Raw genomic sequence first — 18086 nt, forward strand, 5'->3', positions numbered from 1 at the left:
TTTATCTTTATTTGAAAAAAGGAAATCTGCAATGTGTTTTCTTTTCTTTTTTTATGCAGACTTTTATGCAGACAAGTATGCATACGTACTTATTTAAAATGCTTGGGGTTTTCCCCAGGAAATTAGAAGAGGTGCAAGTGTCTGCCGCAAATGTTTGAGTTTCATAGCAACACAGTTTAGTCCCCTTTGCCCGTGTGGGGAGTTTGTGCTCCGCCTCAGTTTCTTAGTTGCAGTCAAGCTGTACTTCACGTCAGGGCCTTTGATCTTAGAGTCCGGTGATTCTTACCTTGTGTGTTGCTACTGTAAGTGCTTTCCTCAACACACTGTCCCTCTTGTTTTCTCCAGGTATTTGGTTCCTTCTTCCTTTGTTCACATCTTTCATTTCCCTCATGACTGTCACAAAGACCCCATCACAGACACAACCCAAGAGTCCGCCTGTTTATTCCGTCACTCCTCCTCCTCCTCGTCCCAACATCATACCTGCACCTGTGGTGGTAATTCTTCTCACATCTCACCGAGTGTCCCACTTGCATTTATTGCTGCTTGATGTGTGTTTGGGTGTATGCAGAGATGGAACAGGCACTACATCTAGTTTTATTTGCAGAATCATTCTGGAGACCTTCACATTTCTCATGTGCCTTTTTTTCTTAGTTCACATTTCAGACCTAAAGCAGAAGTTGCTGTATTGACCAAAAACATGCACATTTAAAGTCACCTTCATATCATTTTTAAAGTGTCAAGCCAAGACCACAAGATACAAAGAGCTACTTACAACTTCCTTGATAGAACAAATACCCTTTATTTTAGCCTTGTTCACATGACAGTGTTGCATCGTTTGCGAAAACTTTTATTGGTATCAATCTGTTTTGTTTTCCCCCCTGCAGGATCCAGCTGTTGTGTCTGCTGTTGTAGAAGCAAAGATGCAACATTTTCTGGTAAAGTGTAAACAAAATTAAAAAAAAAAATGGTTTCACATTACCGGTAATTTATGTTGGGAATAGCTGGGAATAGCAGCAACAACACATGGAAAGGAATTAAAGCAGCTATCGCTGATAACTTTAATGTCCTTGGTATCAGCTGGTTGTCTCATATGATGGTATTTTTAATTTCTTTTTTGTTTTTGTTTTGAAACACCGTTTTAAAGTGAAATCAGACTAATGTGGGCATAACCTGATGTAACAGATATGTGTGTTTGTTGCAGAAAGAGCTTCAGCTGAAGCAGGAACGCCATCTGTCCCAGGTGAGAATCTCTTCATTTGTGCTTTCTTCGTTCTCTTTGGTTTTTAGCCAAGCCTAAGTACAGTGTGTGTTGCATTATTGCTTAGAAACCCAAATTTGCCTTGAATTGTTTTCCTGGGGAATTTCTATGCTTGAAAAGTGTTTGTATAGTCTGCATTTGTAAGAAGTAAATGCAGATTTCAGTATTGGAGAGAGGGGCTGTTCTCATGATTTAGATTCATATATTTGTGTAATGTGTATTTCTTTCTTGGTAAGTCAGCCTAAATGAGTTACAGAATATCTTAATATATTCTACAGCTTGACGTCTATAATGCTCACTTTCCATCATCCTTCATTCATCCCTTCTTATATTCTCTACTTCCTCCTTCCTGTCTTCTGTTAGTTACTATTGGTTGGTGAAAAATCCTTCTGGAGGATGTCAGAATAAAAGACTGCTATTGTTAGCCCTCATCTAGAGAAAAACCTCTAGTGGTAGTTATGAGAAACTGCAGAGAATCCAATATAGACTTCTTTTTTGAATGATTTTTCTATAGTTAAAGAGAAAATGACACTTATTCTTGCAAATGTGAAATGTGTTGATTTAAAAAATGCTAGATTTTTGTTTGTGACCTTGATGTGAGCAATAGTCACCTTTTTTAGACCCTTTCTCTCTAGTGTTGACATAAGTCCACTTAGCTGTACGCTTCCTCTCTCAGATGAAGGAGACACAGCAGCTGGACATGCAGGTTATGACATCCAAGCTGGAGGCGCTGGGCTCAGACGTTCGGCATCATGTAGAGCAGGAGGTTGCTGGAGTGAGCAGGCGGATGAAAGATTACCAGACTTACAGCCAATCTGCTGCTGCAAGCCTCAATCTCAAGATTCAAACGTTGGAGGCCCAGAATGCCAAGGTAACAGAGCCATCCACTGATTCCAGTGTTCTGCACGGTAATATTGCAATAGCATATTTCCAATTTCTTGTGACTTTTTCCTTTCTCGTAGCTGTCACAGGAGTTGTTGTCCGTACAGCTGATGCCCTCTCCAAGTCCATGTCCTGATATCACCACATCTCCAATCCAGAATACTCTCACCCCAGAGCTCCACCAGGCCATGGAGAAGTGGCTAACCAGCCGCATCCAGGTACCGAGACAGACACTCTGACTGCTTTCAAACGATATGACTGAATTAATGGCAGTACACAAAAGCCTGTTTCGTACTCGCCATCTTTCGCCATCTCTCCATGTTGTCATTGTCCTTATGGCATGCTCTTGTTGTGAATGTGAATCAGGAGCAGGAAGCAACCAGACCTGGTGACCAAGGAAGCTGCACAGAGTGCAGACGTCCCATGGCAGATAAAATGGCTGATTTTGCCCTGGAGACTCAAGGTGAGATATGTTGGGTTAAACATTTATGATTGTGATCTAGGGCTGGGCGATTTTGGACAAAAATAAAATCCCGATTTTTTTTCTCTGAAAACCCGATTTTCGATTTCGATTTTTTTGGTAAAACTACAAAAGACAATGGAATATATTGTTTCAAATATTTTATCTTTATTTTTAAAGAAAAATAGCAAACAAATTTCCCTATTGGGAATGAAGTGCAATTGAAAGATACTGTAAATCCTCCTTGAGTTTAGTAAAGTGACAATATTTACAATTTTCTTGACCAAACAAAGATGACTAGACGAGCTCTGTCTGTAATGCAGTCAGCTGCAAAAAAGGAAAATCGATTTTCCGATTTTCCTTTTTTTAACATCGATTGTGATTAATAAATCCGATTTAGATTTAAAATCGATTAATCGCACAGCCCTATTGTGATCATACATCCCTGGAAGTCTGTCCCATCTACAAACTGTTTGATGAGTGGTTGGTTGCATTGTTAATGATCATCTTGTTAATGTTGGATGAAAGAAAAGAATATTAGGTTTCAATAGAAAGAATGAAGTATTCTTCTTTGAAAACTTATATGACATTTGTGTCCTTGTGTAGGTGCCAGTGTGATCAGTACCAGGTGTTCAGAGACATATCGCATCCGTTCAGCATGCGTAACCCTGTTCGGCTTTCCTCTTTGGTATCCATCTGAAAGTCCACGCACTGTAATTCAGGTATGATTGCTCCTCTGTCCCAACTTGATGGGTAAAGATGAGCAGCCTCCGTTTCCCTAACCAGGTCTTGTGTCTCCTCCTGCCGTCAGGGTCATCCGGTGCTGCTTCCAGGGAAATGTTGGGCATTCCACGGTGTCCAGGGCACTCTTGTCATCTCTCTCTCTCACCCCATAATGATCACTCATGTGACACTGGACCACCTGCCACGCTACAACGCTCCCACAGGCCGCATCGACTCTGCACCCAAAGACTTTGAAGTCCACGTGAGTGATTCTCATCCAGGATGAGGGCCTTTGCTTTACGCGACAAGAATCCTGAGCATTTGTCAAATGTAAATGTTCCAAAACTAAAAAGAAAAAAGTAATAACATTAATCTCTTAGGACTTCTTTATTACTATAGTCTATTTTCTAGTTAGATTTTATGATACAACTAAGCCCTTCCATAACAATAGTATGTTCAAATCTGATGGTGCTTGTCAGTTTTGGTTGACACAGATGAGAGAGGGATCAATAATTGGCAATACAATTAATCAGGTAACTTGATGGAGCTGCTTATATAGTAGTGAGACACTATTGATACAAGTTCTTGATTTGTGATAATTTCGCATTAATTGGGTGTTAAGTTTACTCCCTTGAGCACTACCATGATCATTCTGACTGCAAGGTCTAAGCCTGTTGTCATCCATTGTAAGAGGCAGTATTATTATTATTATTATTATTATTATTATTATTATTATTATTATTATTATTATTATTATTATTGTTATTGTTACTATTATTATTATTATTATTATTATTATTACGACTATTATTATAATTATGTTATGATAGATTGATGGTATACAATATTATAATATTAATTTTTAAATGTATATTTTTTTTCCTACTTCCAGGGGATGAAAAGTGACGCAGAAGAAGGAACGTTTCTCGGGACATTCACCTACAATGAGCACGGGGACCCAACACAGACGTTTGAGCTTCCTGTGAGTTGTAGCTGATCAACGTTTAATTCTAAGGAAGACCCTGCATTTTCAGACTAATTTGACTTCTCCATCAGAAGGAGAGGTTGTATTATGTCTGTGTCACTCTCTCATTTTTAGTACCCTCCATGCTTTCCTTGTACGCTTCGATTTCTTGCCTTTTTATTCTCCTCCACCTGTTCATGTCTTTTGTCTTGTGTTTTCACTGCTCTCTTACAGAACCCTAGCGACGCTGTTTACCGGGTCGTGGAGCTTCGAGTTCTCTCCAACTGGGGTCACATCGAGTACACGTGTCTTTACCGTTTCCGTGTTCATGGAAAGATCCCCTCCACGTGAGTCGTGTCAGAAAGGACTGCTGCACCGTACGCTTGAAGAGAAAAACAAGATCAAACAATCAAAAAGAAACTGCTTTTTTTATGGTCTGTAGTGCGCTCAGGACCAAATGCTACTGAATGAAACATGTTGCTGACTCATGTCACTCCTGTGAGACAGCTGCGTGCCTGTCAGCAGGGTTTGCTGTTATTTTAGTGACTGCAATTTAGAATTATAAATATTGTAAAAGCTTTTTTGTGCAGTCCACATTTGTTTTTGAGTCATTGTTAAGAAAAGTGTCTAATGTTTGTCAAAAAGCCAAAAATCAACCCAGTAAACTATTTGGGAGCGAATGGTTCTGGTCAATTTTATGCTTTAAATAACATGATCGTGCCAATACATGATTTGTAATTTAGTTTTTAATGATTATTCTGTATATATATGGAATTTTATATGCCTCACAATCTCATGCAAGAGCTCTGGCTTCTCGGCAGTACTCTGACAAGTCAGAAGAAGGAAAGAGTCTCTTCTTCACTGACCCTCATTTCCTCAGGGGTTCTGGGATTTAAAACGCCAATAACTGGTTGATGGTTGTTGCAGCATCACTCAGGACTTATTCAAGCATCGTAAAGTAATGGAGCGACACAAATGATGTTTAAAAAGAAAAAAAGGCGTGTTTCTAACGCACATTGTCCGTTTTTGGACACTAAATAAATGTCAGTATTTTTAATGTTTTCTTGAAAGAAATGTGCATTTTGTTAATTACTAATTTATGAATTAGTTAAGCAGTATTGACAGGGTATTCATTTTTGCTTGTCGTGACGAATGAGATGCACTTTCCTCTGAGTGTCATGTAGAAACTATGTAGAAGGCAACAGAGAATGATTCCTCAGTTTTGTTTGTTATTTTTGACTTGTTTGATTTCATGTTCATAATAAGGGTAAAATGCGCAGCTTGTACGACATATTTTTTTTTCTCTTTTTTTAGCAAGCACATAGGGATGGGCGATATGACGATATTATATTGTGAAGAAAGGCGATCTTTCAAACTGCAGAGATCATGGAATCGTCTAGGGCAGATTCTATAAATTGCAGTTCTTTGCTGATGCACTGACTCACGAGTTGTATTGACGTCGTCAACCTGACCCACCAATCATAGCAAATTGTGTTCAGTGACAGGCTTTTCTACCAGGGTTAGGAAGTGATCAAGCTCAAGCAAATGTAATTTGCAAAGTGTGAACAGAAACCATTCTCACGTCTTGTTACCACACAACGAATCTGTTTAATCCCCTGAAGCCCCCCCAGCAGTATGCTGGGAGCCAAACAGCGAGGGGCCCGGCTGCCCCGCAGGCGGAGGCAGAAGCTGGTGTGAGGCCAGAACAGACAACATAAACAGGCATTTGACAAGTCAAGCAAGCGATAGATAGAGGTAACAGAAACTGTAACCTTTTATCTCGCAAAGGACATGGTACTGGTCAAGACGGTACAAAAATGAGGTGTTCAAACCTGCTTAAAGTAGCTGACCCGCGGTACGAGCTGCCCAGCCGTAAATACTTTTCCAGCACTGGCATGCCACGTCTGTGCTCTGATTGCTGAGAAAAGATTAGAAGGAACGCAAAGTTAAGAAGGTCTAAATTGTCTGTTTTTGTTTTTACAATTTAAGATCGTGATAAAATCGAAATTGTGATTTATTTTTTATTTTTATTTTTTTTTAAACCCTTATGTGATATTTTTGCCATTTCGCCCACCCCTACGAGCACTCAACACATTAGTGTTGAGTTTAATTTTGGTACTTGAATACTTGAAAACCTTTATTGTTAACCTCCTCGAAAAATGCTGAAACTATGTTTCTACTTCCATGTACATTAGAAAGGTGATGTTTCTTTGCAGAACAACAATATTCTTCCATATATTCAACCGTTCTATATTGTTAAGATGATAAACGTAAAAAATCATGACATTTTAACATTCAGAATTTGCAGAAATGCATAAAGTCTGCAGTACATACAGTCACACAACTGCTAAGCTTCTGGTCTTGTTATTTATTTTACATTGTATGTATAGAAAGACAGTAGAGGAGGAAAAGTACCGGTAATGTTTACTCCAGGTTGCACTAGAGATGATGTTAGGTAATTAATTCACACACAGATTATACTCCAGGACCAGGCTCACAGAAAAGTTTATGGTGACATTTACAATTTAAATAAATGGGGTGTATGGTAACTTGTGTGTTTTACGAATCATCGCACAAATAGTAGTACATTTTGAAAATGTCTATGGGGCGTTTTTATGGGACTAAGTTAAGTGAGCATTCCTAAAAAGACCAATGTCCTTGTGTATTTGATCCTCTATTTGATATAGAAATAATTGTAATGAATTAAACTAACTCAATTAAGTTTAAATGTATAGTCATTTTTACTTATGTGTTGACTTTGCTGGATTCTCTGTACTCACATTATAACAACATGTAAATTGTAAAATGCGGAAAAAGTACATTGTTCAGACTTTCAGAGATTTAGAAATTGATTTGAAGAAATTTGTTTGTCTTCACCTTAAAACGTTTTGTCTGCCTCGATCATCCTGTTTGGTGCTTGTGCCTGTCTTCCATCTCAGATTCTCTTTCCTGAACGCACCACTCATTCCTCCCGAGTTCTTGCTTACGTGAATCATGATGTCTAACACGGAAGACAGCGCTTTAGTTTGTTAGACTCTATCGAGTATATTTTCTCCATCCATAAAATGTGTCTTTTTTTTTTTTTTTTTTTTTTTTTTAATGTTGACATAAAATGCCAAAAGATGACTTATCTATTTGTATTTGTAACCCAAGCTGATGTGTTTGACATATTTAATAAAACACTGAATTATTGCTGAATTCATTTTTGCGTGTTGGATATTATCTACATTTTTATTCCTGGATTTTGTTTATGTCAACATGGTTTGCACAAAACCTTAGATTGAGAGCTATTTCCTCTTGCACATGACTGTAGATGCGACATTTCCAGCATCGTTCCATACTGTCAGGTCTGCAGCACATCCACAGGTGCTTCCTTTTCTCCAAAAATGTTAAATCCTCCTCCCTAACACATCATCTCTTTGCATATGTCAGTTTTATTTGAGCCTCTCATTCACTCAGGATAAGTGTTGGTGTTCGGGATAAAGGAGGACTTTCCATGTCCATTTCCATGCAAATGTGGAAAGGAGCTTTCACTTTTGACAGTGTTGCCGAACATCTACCGATGTCAGCACTGCAAAACAACCCCAGTTATTCCCATGTCTACCGGTAGTCAAAATTGTCAAGTCTTAAGCAAAAATAACTTTGGCAATGGGGTTGGGAGGATTTTGTCAACAAGCATTTTTAAAATTAACAAAATAGTTGAAAATTGTCATCTAATTATTGCAACACAAGCCAACAATATGTTTTTTTCTGTGAAGATGTGCTGCAAACGCATCACAAGAGGCATCATGATGACAGCTGTCAAAAATGATAAAGCTTTATTTGCTCGACACCAGTGTTGCCGGCAGAATCAGCAATTCTCATAACCAATCTTTTAAAAGAATTCCCTGAATTTTACAGGTTATACTAACCAGCACTGGCTGGACATGCACAGAGAGGCATGAGGCTGCGGTAACCAGGAGGATGGAAGTTGAGTTACTAGGGTAGTGGGACCTCCATCACACAGGACAGTGCTAAAGGTGAGGCGCTGCGCCTCAATCTGGAGGAGACCTTTTACGAATCAGGTGTTCCACTCATCAACAAACTGGAGGTTTGCAGTCTTGGCAATCAAATGACTGCGTTACTCCATAGGTGTCATTTCTGAAGGGATCCACATTTTGACAGGATTCACCGTCTGGTTAGAGTTCAGAATTGACCCAAGTGGAGAAAACTGGGGATGGCTAAAGAAACAAAAAATCTGCTTTTGCTGAGGAAAAAGGCCAGAGAGTGAAAACAAAAGTGCCAACAAATTCCAATAATCCAAAACTGAGTAGGGCTAGTTGGAACAGAGTCAGAAGGTGAAACTAAGACACACAAGTCTTCAACAAAGACTGAGGGAAGTGACATTAAAAACATTCTGAAACAAACGACACAGGTATGAATGTTTGCTTTGACTTTCTGACATCATATCCCCCACGGAGTTAACTTTCTTAGCGCAGTACAAGTACTTCAGTAACAACTTGTATTAGATTTCTCATTTGCCTGCCTTGCATCACCTGTTTACATTTTGGAGTTGCATCAGTGAAATGAAGATTCGCTGCAGCACTATTGTAGATTCAAATACCCATAGGAACAGATCTGGATTCAAGCCATGTGCACACCGACATGAACCATGTTAGGAAACTGAAAAAGCAACTTCAGGCGAGCTGGCAGCTGGGGAAACATTGAGACCGATGTCATAATAGTGCTGCAACTCAGCGTTTGAGCAGAATCTGTGGTCACCTCAGATGTATGACATTTAAAGCTGTTAGAAATAAACATTAAACAGCCGGCAGCGATACACTCGTAAGGCAAGTTGTTTAACAGTAAGCAAACACTGCAGGCAGTACATATGGTAAACAAGTTATTGTTCGTGTTTTTTTGCCCAACAGCTTCCCCAGCATCCAACTCAGCCTAATCACCCCCCCCTTTGAATATCCAAACCATCCAATCGTTGAAGACGTGCACACAGCTAGTTTGCGCCGCCAACCTACTACAGCCAAGGCTATAAGACGTAAGACCCACGTATTATAGTGGCCCAGTCCAAAAGTGTTTGGAGTTTTTCACTACCTGGTCCAGGTTATCTGCTGCTAGGCACAGAAAAGTTATGCAGTGAGCAGAGAAGACGAGAACATAGCTACGGTAAGATGGTTCCAATGATTATGTGTGGAGCTTGAAAAGATGACAGACACTCTTTTGGAGTTAAATATTAACCATGTATAATGTTTTACTTCACTTACTTTCTCTCAGCATTCCAGCTTCTTCTTCCAGCATCAACACTTCTTTCCCTACAATGTTCAATGCCACCCTGATTTTTCCCACCGTGCCTTACGAGAACTTGAGCAGCCCTGCGGGTCCGCCCGGTCCTCCACTGTGGTACGAGCATCCAGAATGTGCCGTGGCTCCTTATGGCTTTGTTTTCTACTTTGGGGTCAAAGTGTTAAACCTGGCAGTGGGGACCCCGTGTAACATCCTGGTCATCTGGCAGATCGTCTCCAGGAAAAGTGACGCCTCCACCTCAGACATCTTCATCTTGAACTTGGCCGTCCTGGACGCCTACTTCAGCTTGATGACGCCCACAGACCTGGTCAACCGGCTTGTGCTGAATGACAGTCGCATCTGGTACTTTTTGAGATTTGGCTATGGGATAAAAGATGTGGCGCCACTCTTTCTGGTAAGTTTTGAAACTGTAATAATATTATTTAGTTAACACTAAAACAAAACCAACAACACCACCTTATAATGAAGGCAAAAGTGTTGGGTTATACTGCAGTTGTACCAATTTTTTTAAATATATTTACCTCAGTTTTAAATCCCCTTCTGGTCAAGGGTGCAACTATATGCACTGTAAGAAAAAAAATGTTGTTTTTACGGAAAAAAACTGGCAGCTGTGGTTGCCAGAATAATACTGTAAAAGATACAGCGGATTGTAAAACACATTACAGAACAACCCGTGAATTTTACAATTTTAAACTGTAATCCTTTACAAAATAACATTATTCAATTTACGTACAAAACTGGTCAATTCAACATCCATTTTCAGCCAAATTAGCATGACTATGCCTTCATTAAAGCTATTTTCTCCTGTACAATTTATGTGCAGCCATTGCTTATTTTACATCTAATCCCATTAAATTTCACTGGAAAACATCAAAATAGAGGCATTATTAATCGGTAAAAGCCTCATTATAAGTAATTAAGTAAGTCTTGTATAAGACAGTAATTTGACTGAATTTTTCCGCTTATTTTATTAAAAGATTGTGTGTTGTGTAACATATTTTGTAGTATTAATAGCGGTGTTTTGTTGTGAAATAAACATCTACATACTATCATTGAATTCTTTGAGTAATGTCTTCATTAAATGAGTTATTACACGTTAGACGGACAAACTCTGACACAATGTCAACAAAGATTTTCATCTGTAACATTTAACGTCCTTCACCGTTGCTATTTCACAGTTTTTTACGGTAATTTCTATGGGCTTTTCTTACAGTGTGGAGTAATATCGTAAATATTTAAGTTATGGGGCAATCAGTTGTTAAATGATAGACAAATATGCACAAAGTGAGCCATGCATACTTAGAAACGTCAGCTTTCACATACTACTGTGCTCACAGTGTTATTTTAACTTTTTTATTCAACTTTTATGGTTATGGCTTAACATTCAAGAGGGAAGACTGAACAGAAAATACATAAAAAATACTGTAACATGACCTTTCGTTTCTCCCAGGTGTGTATCTGTGTAGACCGCTACATGGCCGTGGTCCACCCGGTGATTTTCTCCAGTTACAGAGACAACTTGACCCGTATCGGCCTTACTGTGGTGGTCTGGGGTCTCATACTGGCGTATGCCATAACAAAGTCCATCGGGGGAAACTTGTACACCTCAAACATCTTCAGCGGAGTCATTCTCTTCACATTCGCAGTCATGGTCTTCTGCAACATATCCATCATCTGGGTCCTCCGTCGCTCCGTGGCTGGAAAGGAGGAGATGCACCCGGTGAAGAAAAGGGCCTTTAAGATGGTGCTGACAAACCTGGGCATCACTGTGTTCAACTACCTACCGCCAGTGGCACTCATGCCGTTCAAGTCATACTACACATTTGTTGAGTTTCACTGTCAGATCAGCCGCAGCGTGTACTCGCTCATGGACCTGAGCTGCAGCATTGAACCCCTCCTGTACATCACAAAGATGGAAAGAGTCAACGGCAGGTGCTGCAGGCAGTGCTTCTCAGAGAGGTCAGCTGATGTCAACGTTTAAGCAAGCTTCTGCTCATAACTCAACATTGTCTTGAAAAATTCAAAGCTTTTCCAAACAATGCTAAATTAGGTGTCTCTCCTGAAACTGAGAGTAAATGCATTAATTCATACAAAAAAGCCAAACACTCGACACTTGACTCCTTGTGTTACTCAGCATGAATAACAAAAAAGAGCCAAAGAAGGTTTAAACGTACTATAGTTACAGTGTGTGGAAATTATAAACACTTAAATGGGACAGCCAACTAAATAAGAATTACATTTGTGAGATAGATCATTAAAATTAGTCATGGTCTTCTGCATATCTACTTACAATTTGTGTTTTGTCTTGAGAAATGTCTTGGCATTTTACTGACTTATTTCTACATAGGCTACTAGATAACAAACTACATTTTGTGGCAGGGAGAAAACAGTTAGTGATCCAATCTTTGGAAAGTTAATTATACCAACCTTTACTTCTAATGTGATTATTATAGTTTCAGTTTCCTTAAGCATCCTTAAAATTGTTTTCTAAATGGATCAAATTGCATAAATACACATTGCCATCATAAAGTGATTACTCCCCTCAAAATTATCCACTTTTATGGCAGTAACACCTGTAATTAAAAGCCATTCTATGGCATTGTAGCAATACCACCTCTGACCACATGTGGGCCTATAGATGTGCTCAGTCCCAGGGACTACAGGCGGAACTTAGAAATTGTTGCTATAACCTGGCTCAAAGCATCTCTTCTTGTTTTACAAGATTAATGTTTTTTTTTGTGCATTATCCCTGTTTTAAATAAATAAATAAAATAAAAAAAAAAGTTGACAGCGGAAATGAGCAGGTCTTATGGGTGTGGGGGCAAATAAGCTTTGTTGTGATATGTTGCCTCCATGTGGTGTTTGTGTGTTTTATTTTCCTTGATGGAGATTTCTCTTTCAGATGTGTTTTGTAGTTTAAAGTTTAAAAAGATATTCACTCTCCATAGAAAGTGTCTTGTTATTTTCTATTTTCACTTGTAACCAGCAGTTAGTGGTATTGTGTGAAACAAGGCTAGTAATTAACCAAACTAATAATTGAAAATACACGTTTAGAATGTTCATGACTTTTCAAATAAGGGCAGATTTGTCTTCAAAGAGGTGTCTTTTTCTTTTTTCTTTTTTAATTCTTCTCTTGCAGCCCAGGAATAGCTGACACTCACTGCTTTATAACATGTATTTCACTTTCATTATAGCCTCAGGTGGTACCCGCTTTACACAGCACTGATAAAGCAATTGGCAAATAATTTCAGTTCACGACCAGGAATGCACACTGGGACCAATTTGTGGTGCAGCGAGTACATGTAGGTGTGTAGATTAGGCAAGATGACAAATACATACTGCAGAGTTCTTAATAAGGGAACAGTGAAATGACATAACAACTGCCACCTATGCTTTTTATCATGTTTAATGATATGTTAATGGTGCCACTTTAAAAGTTATGAACTTTTAGTGTAAAATTAGCAGGAAGGTGTGAACTTTGCACAAATATTTTTGTAGCTTAATAAAACTACACATGCGTTTGAGTCTCTTTATTTGCTAATAAATGTATAAATGGTTATCCAAGCAGTTTGTAAAAGACAGATCAGACAGGATTCAGCAGACTTTAATCAAAAAAATGCTTTTTGACTTTAATGGTTGTCTTAAAAAACTAAAATGTTATTTTTAATGAAAGGTTAATCACTTTGTCTCCTCTAACACCTTTTTTGTGCAAAGCAAACATTTATCACAGTAATTATTAGTCCAAGAGAATACTGAGGAGCGTTAAAAAAGACATTTGCTCCCTTAATCATTAGTCATTTTAGCGCGCAGCTTCTTCAGGCTTTCTAAGCTCGCCTCAGGTCCGTCCTCTGAGGTGACATATCCAGGGTAAGTGGGGTAAAACTGTGGAGATGAAGGTTTAGTGACGTTCTCTTCTGCTCCTGACATAAGCGGAAACAGTGGTATCAACTTGGCATGAGCATAGTCGATTTCAAACCCCTCAAATATAAGTCCCACCCCGCAGGCACCCGCTCCTTCCTCGAGGAGGCGCGACACCTTCTTGGTGGCCAGCACCAGCTCTTCGTACTCTTTTTTTTCTAGTCTGAATATATCAGATGACAGGGGGCGGCGAGGGACCACCACAGTGAAACCTGGGGAGTTGGGAAAAGGAGTGAGGAAGGCCACGTGGCTTTCATCCTCCCACACCCGCCACTGCTGCAGCTCTCCACGAACAATGCGCGAGAACAGGCATGGGTGAGCCGGATCGTCCCCGAGGAACGTCATATCAGGTGGAGCATCGGGGGACGGGAGCTTGGCTCTAATCTTCATCTGGATGTCAGTCAGGGCGGAGTCGTTCCATCGAGGGGCAGTCTTGGAAGTGCAGTATCCCGGGTCATGGGCGTTGTGCTCCTCGTCTCCAGCAAGGTGAGGACGCCACTCTTCATCCAAACCATGAAGGGGGAGGATACGGATCTGTTGGAACCACAGTAAAAAGTTAAAAAAATTGCAGAAATCAGCCATCACGAGAGGTTGGATGACATTGACACTCTTATGTTTGACACACTGGTCATTATGGGAGTGAACTGTTGTCAACATAGTCACATCAACTTTTATACTTGCCCGTCACTCATTACTGTCTTCATCTTAAACAATGTGTTTAACTACAAAGAAAACCTCCCCTGGAACAGCAATAGACGACATCATCCAACAACACTGATCCACAAGTTGCTACTAAAGCATTTATTGAGGATTAAGTCTTACATTAGTTTAGTTTAATTTAGCACATAACATAAAAAAATAACATTACACAAGTAAGTTCAGTTAAAAGAAACTGTGCAGGGAGGAGCGAGCAAGCCAGTAGGCTTATGAGGAGCCCCCACCTAATAACATTTAACAAAATACTTATGAGGATACAAAATCATAAAAATAAATCATAACAATTGCATGTAGAACATGAATGAAAATAAAATAATAAAAAAATAACAAAAAAAAAGATAAAAAAATTACTGTACACATGATCATGAAAATATGAGTATTAAGCTGAACAAATGGCAACACAGAATATGAAGTGCAAAAGAACATTAAGAGCTTTCTTGACTACATTGTTGAATTAAATGCTCTCTTGAGCGACTTTTGAAAATGGATAGGGACCTACAATTGTTTGCAATATGGTACCAACTATTCCAGACTTTGACACCTCTAAATCTAAACAAAAATTGGCTTCTTGATTCCAGACATTTAGGCGGATGTAGGGCGAGGGCCTGCCGAGTTGAGTAGGAATGAAATTGAGAGTTAGTGGCAAAGTATGACCTAAAGTGCTCAGGAACATTTCCTTCTGAGGAAAATATTTTGTAAAGAAAAATGCATATTTGGTAACTGTTGATGTCATAAATAGTAAGGATCTGTAGATTTTTAAATAAATAAAGGAGCAGCAGTAGCATACCAGACAGATCGACACATCGAGATCGATACATTATGTATGACTTTCAATCAACAACAGAGTTCAGTGTTCTTGAGACCATATTTCCAAATACTTTAAACCCTGTTTTGTACTGTACAGTACTCCTCACCTGAGCAGGTGTGTCTGCGTGGGGTCTGCTGACCAGTGCACACCTCCGGACCCCCAGCCTGTCACACAGCAGCTCTGCCACAGCTCTGGCCCCCAGGAGCCAGGACAGGTACTCCGGCTCCTCCAGGTGGAAGATGCTTCCCCCAGGTCTCCCAGGAGTGCTGCTCTCCAGAATGACGGAGCCTGGAGTCCAGGGCCGAGGGTGCAGGTGGGCCAGCAGCCCCTCCGACTCCCAGATGATGTGACGGGGAAAAGGAGAGGACATACTGGAGAGCCTGCAGGGGAAACACACTAGCTGGGTTTAGTTTAGTTTAGTTGCACGTAAAAATATACAACCGTTTTAAAAGTACAGACGAACAGTATGTAGAAAAAAAAAGGAAATAAAAAAAAGAGACATACAATATGACAGAAAATGTGCGGGAGGAACCAAAAAAAAACATAAGTCGAGTGGTCTTCCTATAATGAAACAAACAATATCTACAGAAATATGTAAAACATAGGACAACTAAGGAAAATAAGCTAAATTACTAGAAAACAAAAACAGGAATATAATGAGGCTGTGCAGAGAAGTACTGGAAATTAATGGTTGCGCTTTGCTAACTTGGGCTAGAAAAATGTTGTGATTTGTTTTTTGAAATTATTTGTACTCGAGCATTCTGTAATATTGTGTGGTAAGGTGTTCCAATAAAGAGGACCCCTGAATCTAATTGAAAATTGGGAAAAAGTAGACCTGAAAAGGGTGGGATGGAGATTGTTTGCAGACCTAGTATTGAAGTGATGAATTTGGGAATTTAATCGAAATAAAGAATGAAAACGGGTTGGAAGTAGCTTGTGAATGGATTGATAGACAAAAAGACAAATCTGAAAAACATTTACAGCAAAAATAGGGAGAATACTTAGGGATTGGAACAATGGGGTGGATCTAGTAAGTCTATTGGAAAATGTAATCATTTTGATAAAACGTTTTTGCAGGATAAAGATACAGTTGAGGTTGCTCATGAAGGTACTTGCCCAAATTACATTGCAATATGAAATATAAGGATAAATCATAGTATGATATAAATTAATACAGATTTTTCTTGATTATAGATGCCGTACACGTCTGATCACTCCAATATTCTTTGCAAACTTGTTCCAGATGAGTGCAATGTGATTTTTCCAAGTGAGATTGTCATCAATCACAACACCTAGAAATGTAGTTACCGTAACTCTTTCCAAAATGTGTGATCTAAAGACTCATAGGAAACCTTTTTTTTCTACATTTGAGTCTGGTTTCACTTTCTCTTTTGAATTGACGCATTTCTGCTTTTCCTCAGCCCAAAAATCCCCTGACTCATGCACACATGACGACAGATCACGGGCTTCGGGTTTATCCAACATCTGCCCAGAGGACGCATTTATCTCCCCAATTCATCTAAATGACCGTAAATGCCGATAGTACGAACAATGGAATTCTGAGTGAACATAAACATAAAAGCTTGCATAATATTTTTCATAGTATTACAACATGAATTAAAACATAAGAAAAATATAAACAAAGTAACTTGACGTTTGGTCCTGTAGTGGTTCGATCAGTACAGCCGCGACGGTCACACAACTTTAGACATACCTTCGACAAATCAAACTGGTTAACAGCATAAGTTTCTAGTAAGGGAGCCTATAACCGACCTGTCCTCTTCTGTATCTCCAACTTTATAGAAAATGGTCTTATAATAAGCACAGATAGAGAGAAGGGCAGTGGCAGCCGCAGCTTTCAGCCACATCGGTGTCAGATGAGGAATTCAAACTACAACAACCAGAAGGGACGACAGCTTCTTCTGCCTGGCATCATATACTGGCAAAGCAGCTAAAAACATGCATTACCGCCATCTACTGGGATGAAAGCTTGGACTTAATGTTTGGTTTACTGCGTACATGTCTGGTTAACAAAGATAGTTCTTAAGTACCTTAACTTTTAAACCTTTAAACACTGAAACATGCTTTGAAGCAATGTGAATATTGATACTATAAGGTGTATACACCCCTCCTCGTCCCAGCGTTATTCAATTGACAAGAATTACATCATATATCATAATTTAACCATTGCAAATGTCATACTTAAAATGTACTATCAAAAAAATGAAGAAAAAAAAACATAATTTACGAGTCTGCCAAGAAATAATTAAATAAACGACGAAAGCTTTTATGGTTGTAGCAAAGTTAATCTCACATGATCAGAAAATGTTATGTTTAGTTATGACTACAATGCAAATTAACTGGAATTTTCTGTATTGTAGGGTTTTCACAACATAAACATAGGTGACCAGAAAGAAAAAAAAATGGACTGTCCTCATGCAAACATGAATCTCTGGTTCCAGGGTAATCAATAGTGGAATTTAAACCTGGTAGCACTGAGCAGGAGTCATATCCACCCTGGTTGGGGCAAGACAATAAAAGGTCACATAAACCAGAAAGATAGACATGCATACATAACATGCATGTCACCAAGTGTTGTGTTGAAACCGGAGCTCTAAGATTAAACTAAAAAGCCAAGCCAGCTCTGGGAAACATGCAAACTCCACTCTGAGTCTGTGAGTTCTTTTCTTATACCTTGGTCAAATAATACAACGACAACATGCTTATATAGTGCCGTTCTTGTCAAAGGACTTAATTACTCTTATTATTCCTCGAATTTAGCCTATAAAACTGGAGTATTTTAAATTAAATTCCTGATTTATCAGGGAACCTGTGTAGTAAATCTTGAGCTGGTGAGTTGTGAACTCTGTTCCCAGTTCTTGTTAGTGCTCATGCTGAAGCATGTTGGACCACTTGAAGGTTTTAAATACATCTGTTTGTGTAGCACAGAAGCAATGCAATTATTCAGCCTAGAAGTAACAGAGGCATGGATTCATGTCTCTGCATTTTCTAGATGTTTTTAAGTTTCCTAATTTTATACAATTGAAATATAACTATC

The 18086-nt window shown here is 39.1% G+C and overlaps 4 protein-coding genes across 5 annotated transcripts in view; 2 read left to right on the plus strand and 2 right to left on the minus strand.

The window, feature by feature from the left end:
- Positions 1-18086, minus strand: part of LOC133442628 (parvalbumin-7-like) — a 470342-nt gene that overhangs the window by 186316 nt on the left and 265940 nt on the right. The gene's annotated exons all lie outside the window — the stretch shown is intronic.
- sun2 (Sad1 and UNC84 domain containing 2) lies at positions 313-6313 on the plus strand. The gene is made up of 10 exons (XM_061720517.1): positions 313-494; positions 885-935; positions 1202-1240; positions 1935-2129; positions 2221-2358; positions 2507-2603; positions 3207-3322; positions 3412-3585; positions 4216-4305; positions 4522-6313. Exons 1-10 carry the CDS (start codon positions 390-392, stop codon positions 4636-4638), a joined length of 1122 nt encoding a protein of 373 aa, XP_061576501.1. The 5' UTR covers positions 313-389; the 3' UTR covers positions 4639-6313.
- Positions 9599-11566, plus strand: LOC133459988 (hydroxycarboxylic acid receptor 2-like). Its single transcript, XM_061740835.1, has 2 exons — positions 9599-9979; positions 11036-11566. Exons 1-2 carry the CDS (start codon positions 9599-9601, stop codon positions 11564-11566), a joined length of 912 nt encoding a protein of 303 aa, XP_061596819.1.
- LOC133452271 (uncharacterized) lies at positions 12484-16914 on the minus strand. 2 transcript variants are annotated; one of them, XM_061731495.1, is made up of 3 exons: positions 16802-16914; positions 15135-15408; positions 12484-14037 (listed from the first exon to the last, which is right to left on the minus strand). In XM_061731495.1, exons 1-3 carry the CDS (start codon positions 16894-16896, stop codon positions 13369-13371), a joined length of 1038 nt encoding a protein of 345 aa, XP_061587479.1. In that variant the 5' UTR covers positions 16897-16914; the 3' UTR covers positions 12484-13368. The 2 variants fall into 2 exon arrangements, with proteins under 2 accessions (XP_061587479.1, XP_061587483.1); XM_061731499.1 differs by having other exon boundaries at positions 12485-14037; positions 16743-16908.

The sequence above is a fragment of the Cololabis saira genome, chromosome 1, assembly GCF_033807715.1.
Source record: "Cololabis saira isolate AMF1-May2022 chromosome 1, fColSai1.1, whole genome shotgun sequence".
NCBI classification, from domain to species: Eukaryota; Metazoa; Chordata; class Actinopteri; order Beloniformes; family Belonidae; genus Cololabis; species Cololabis saira.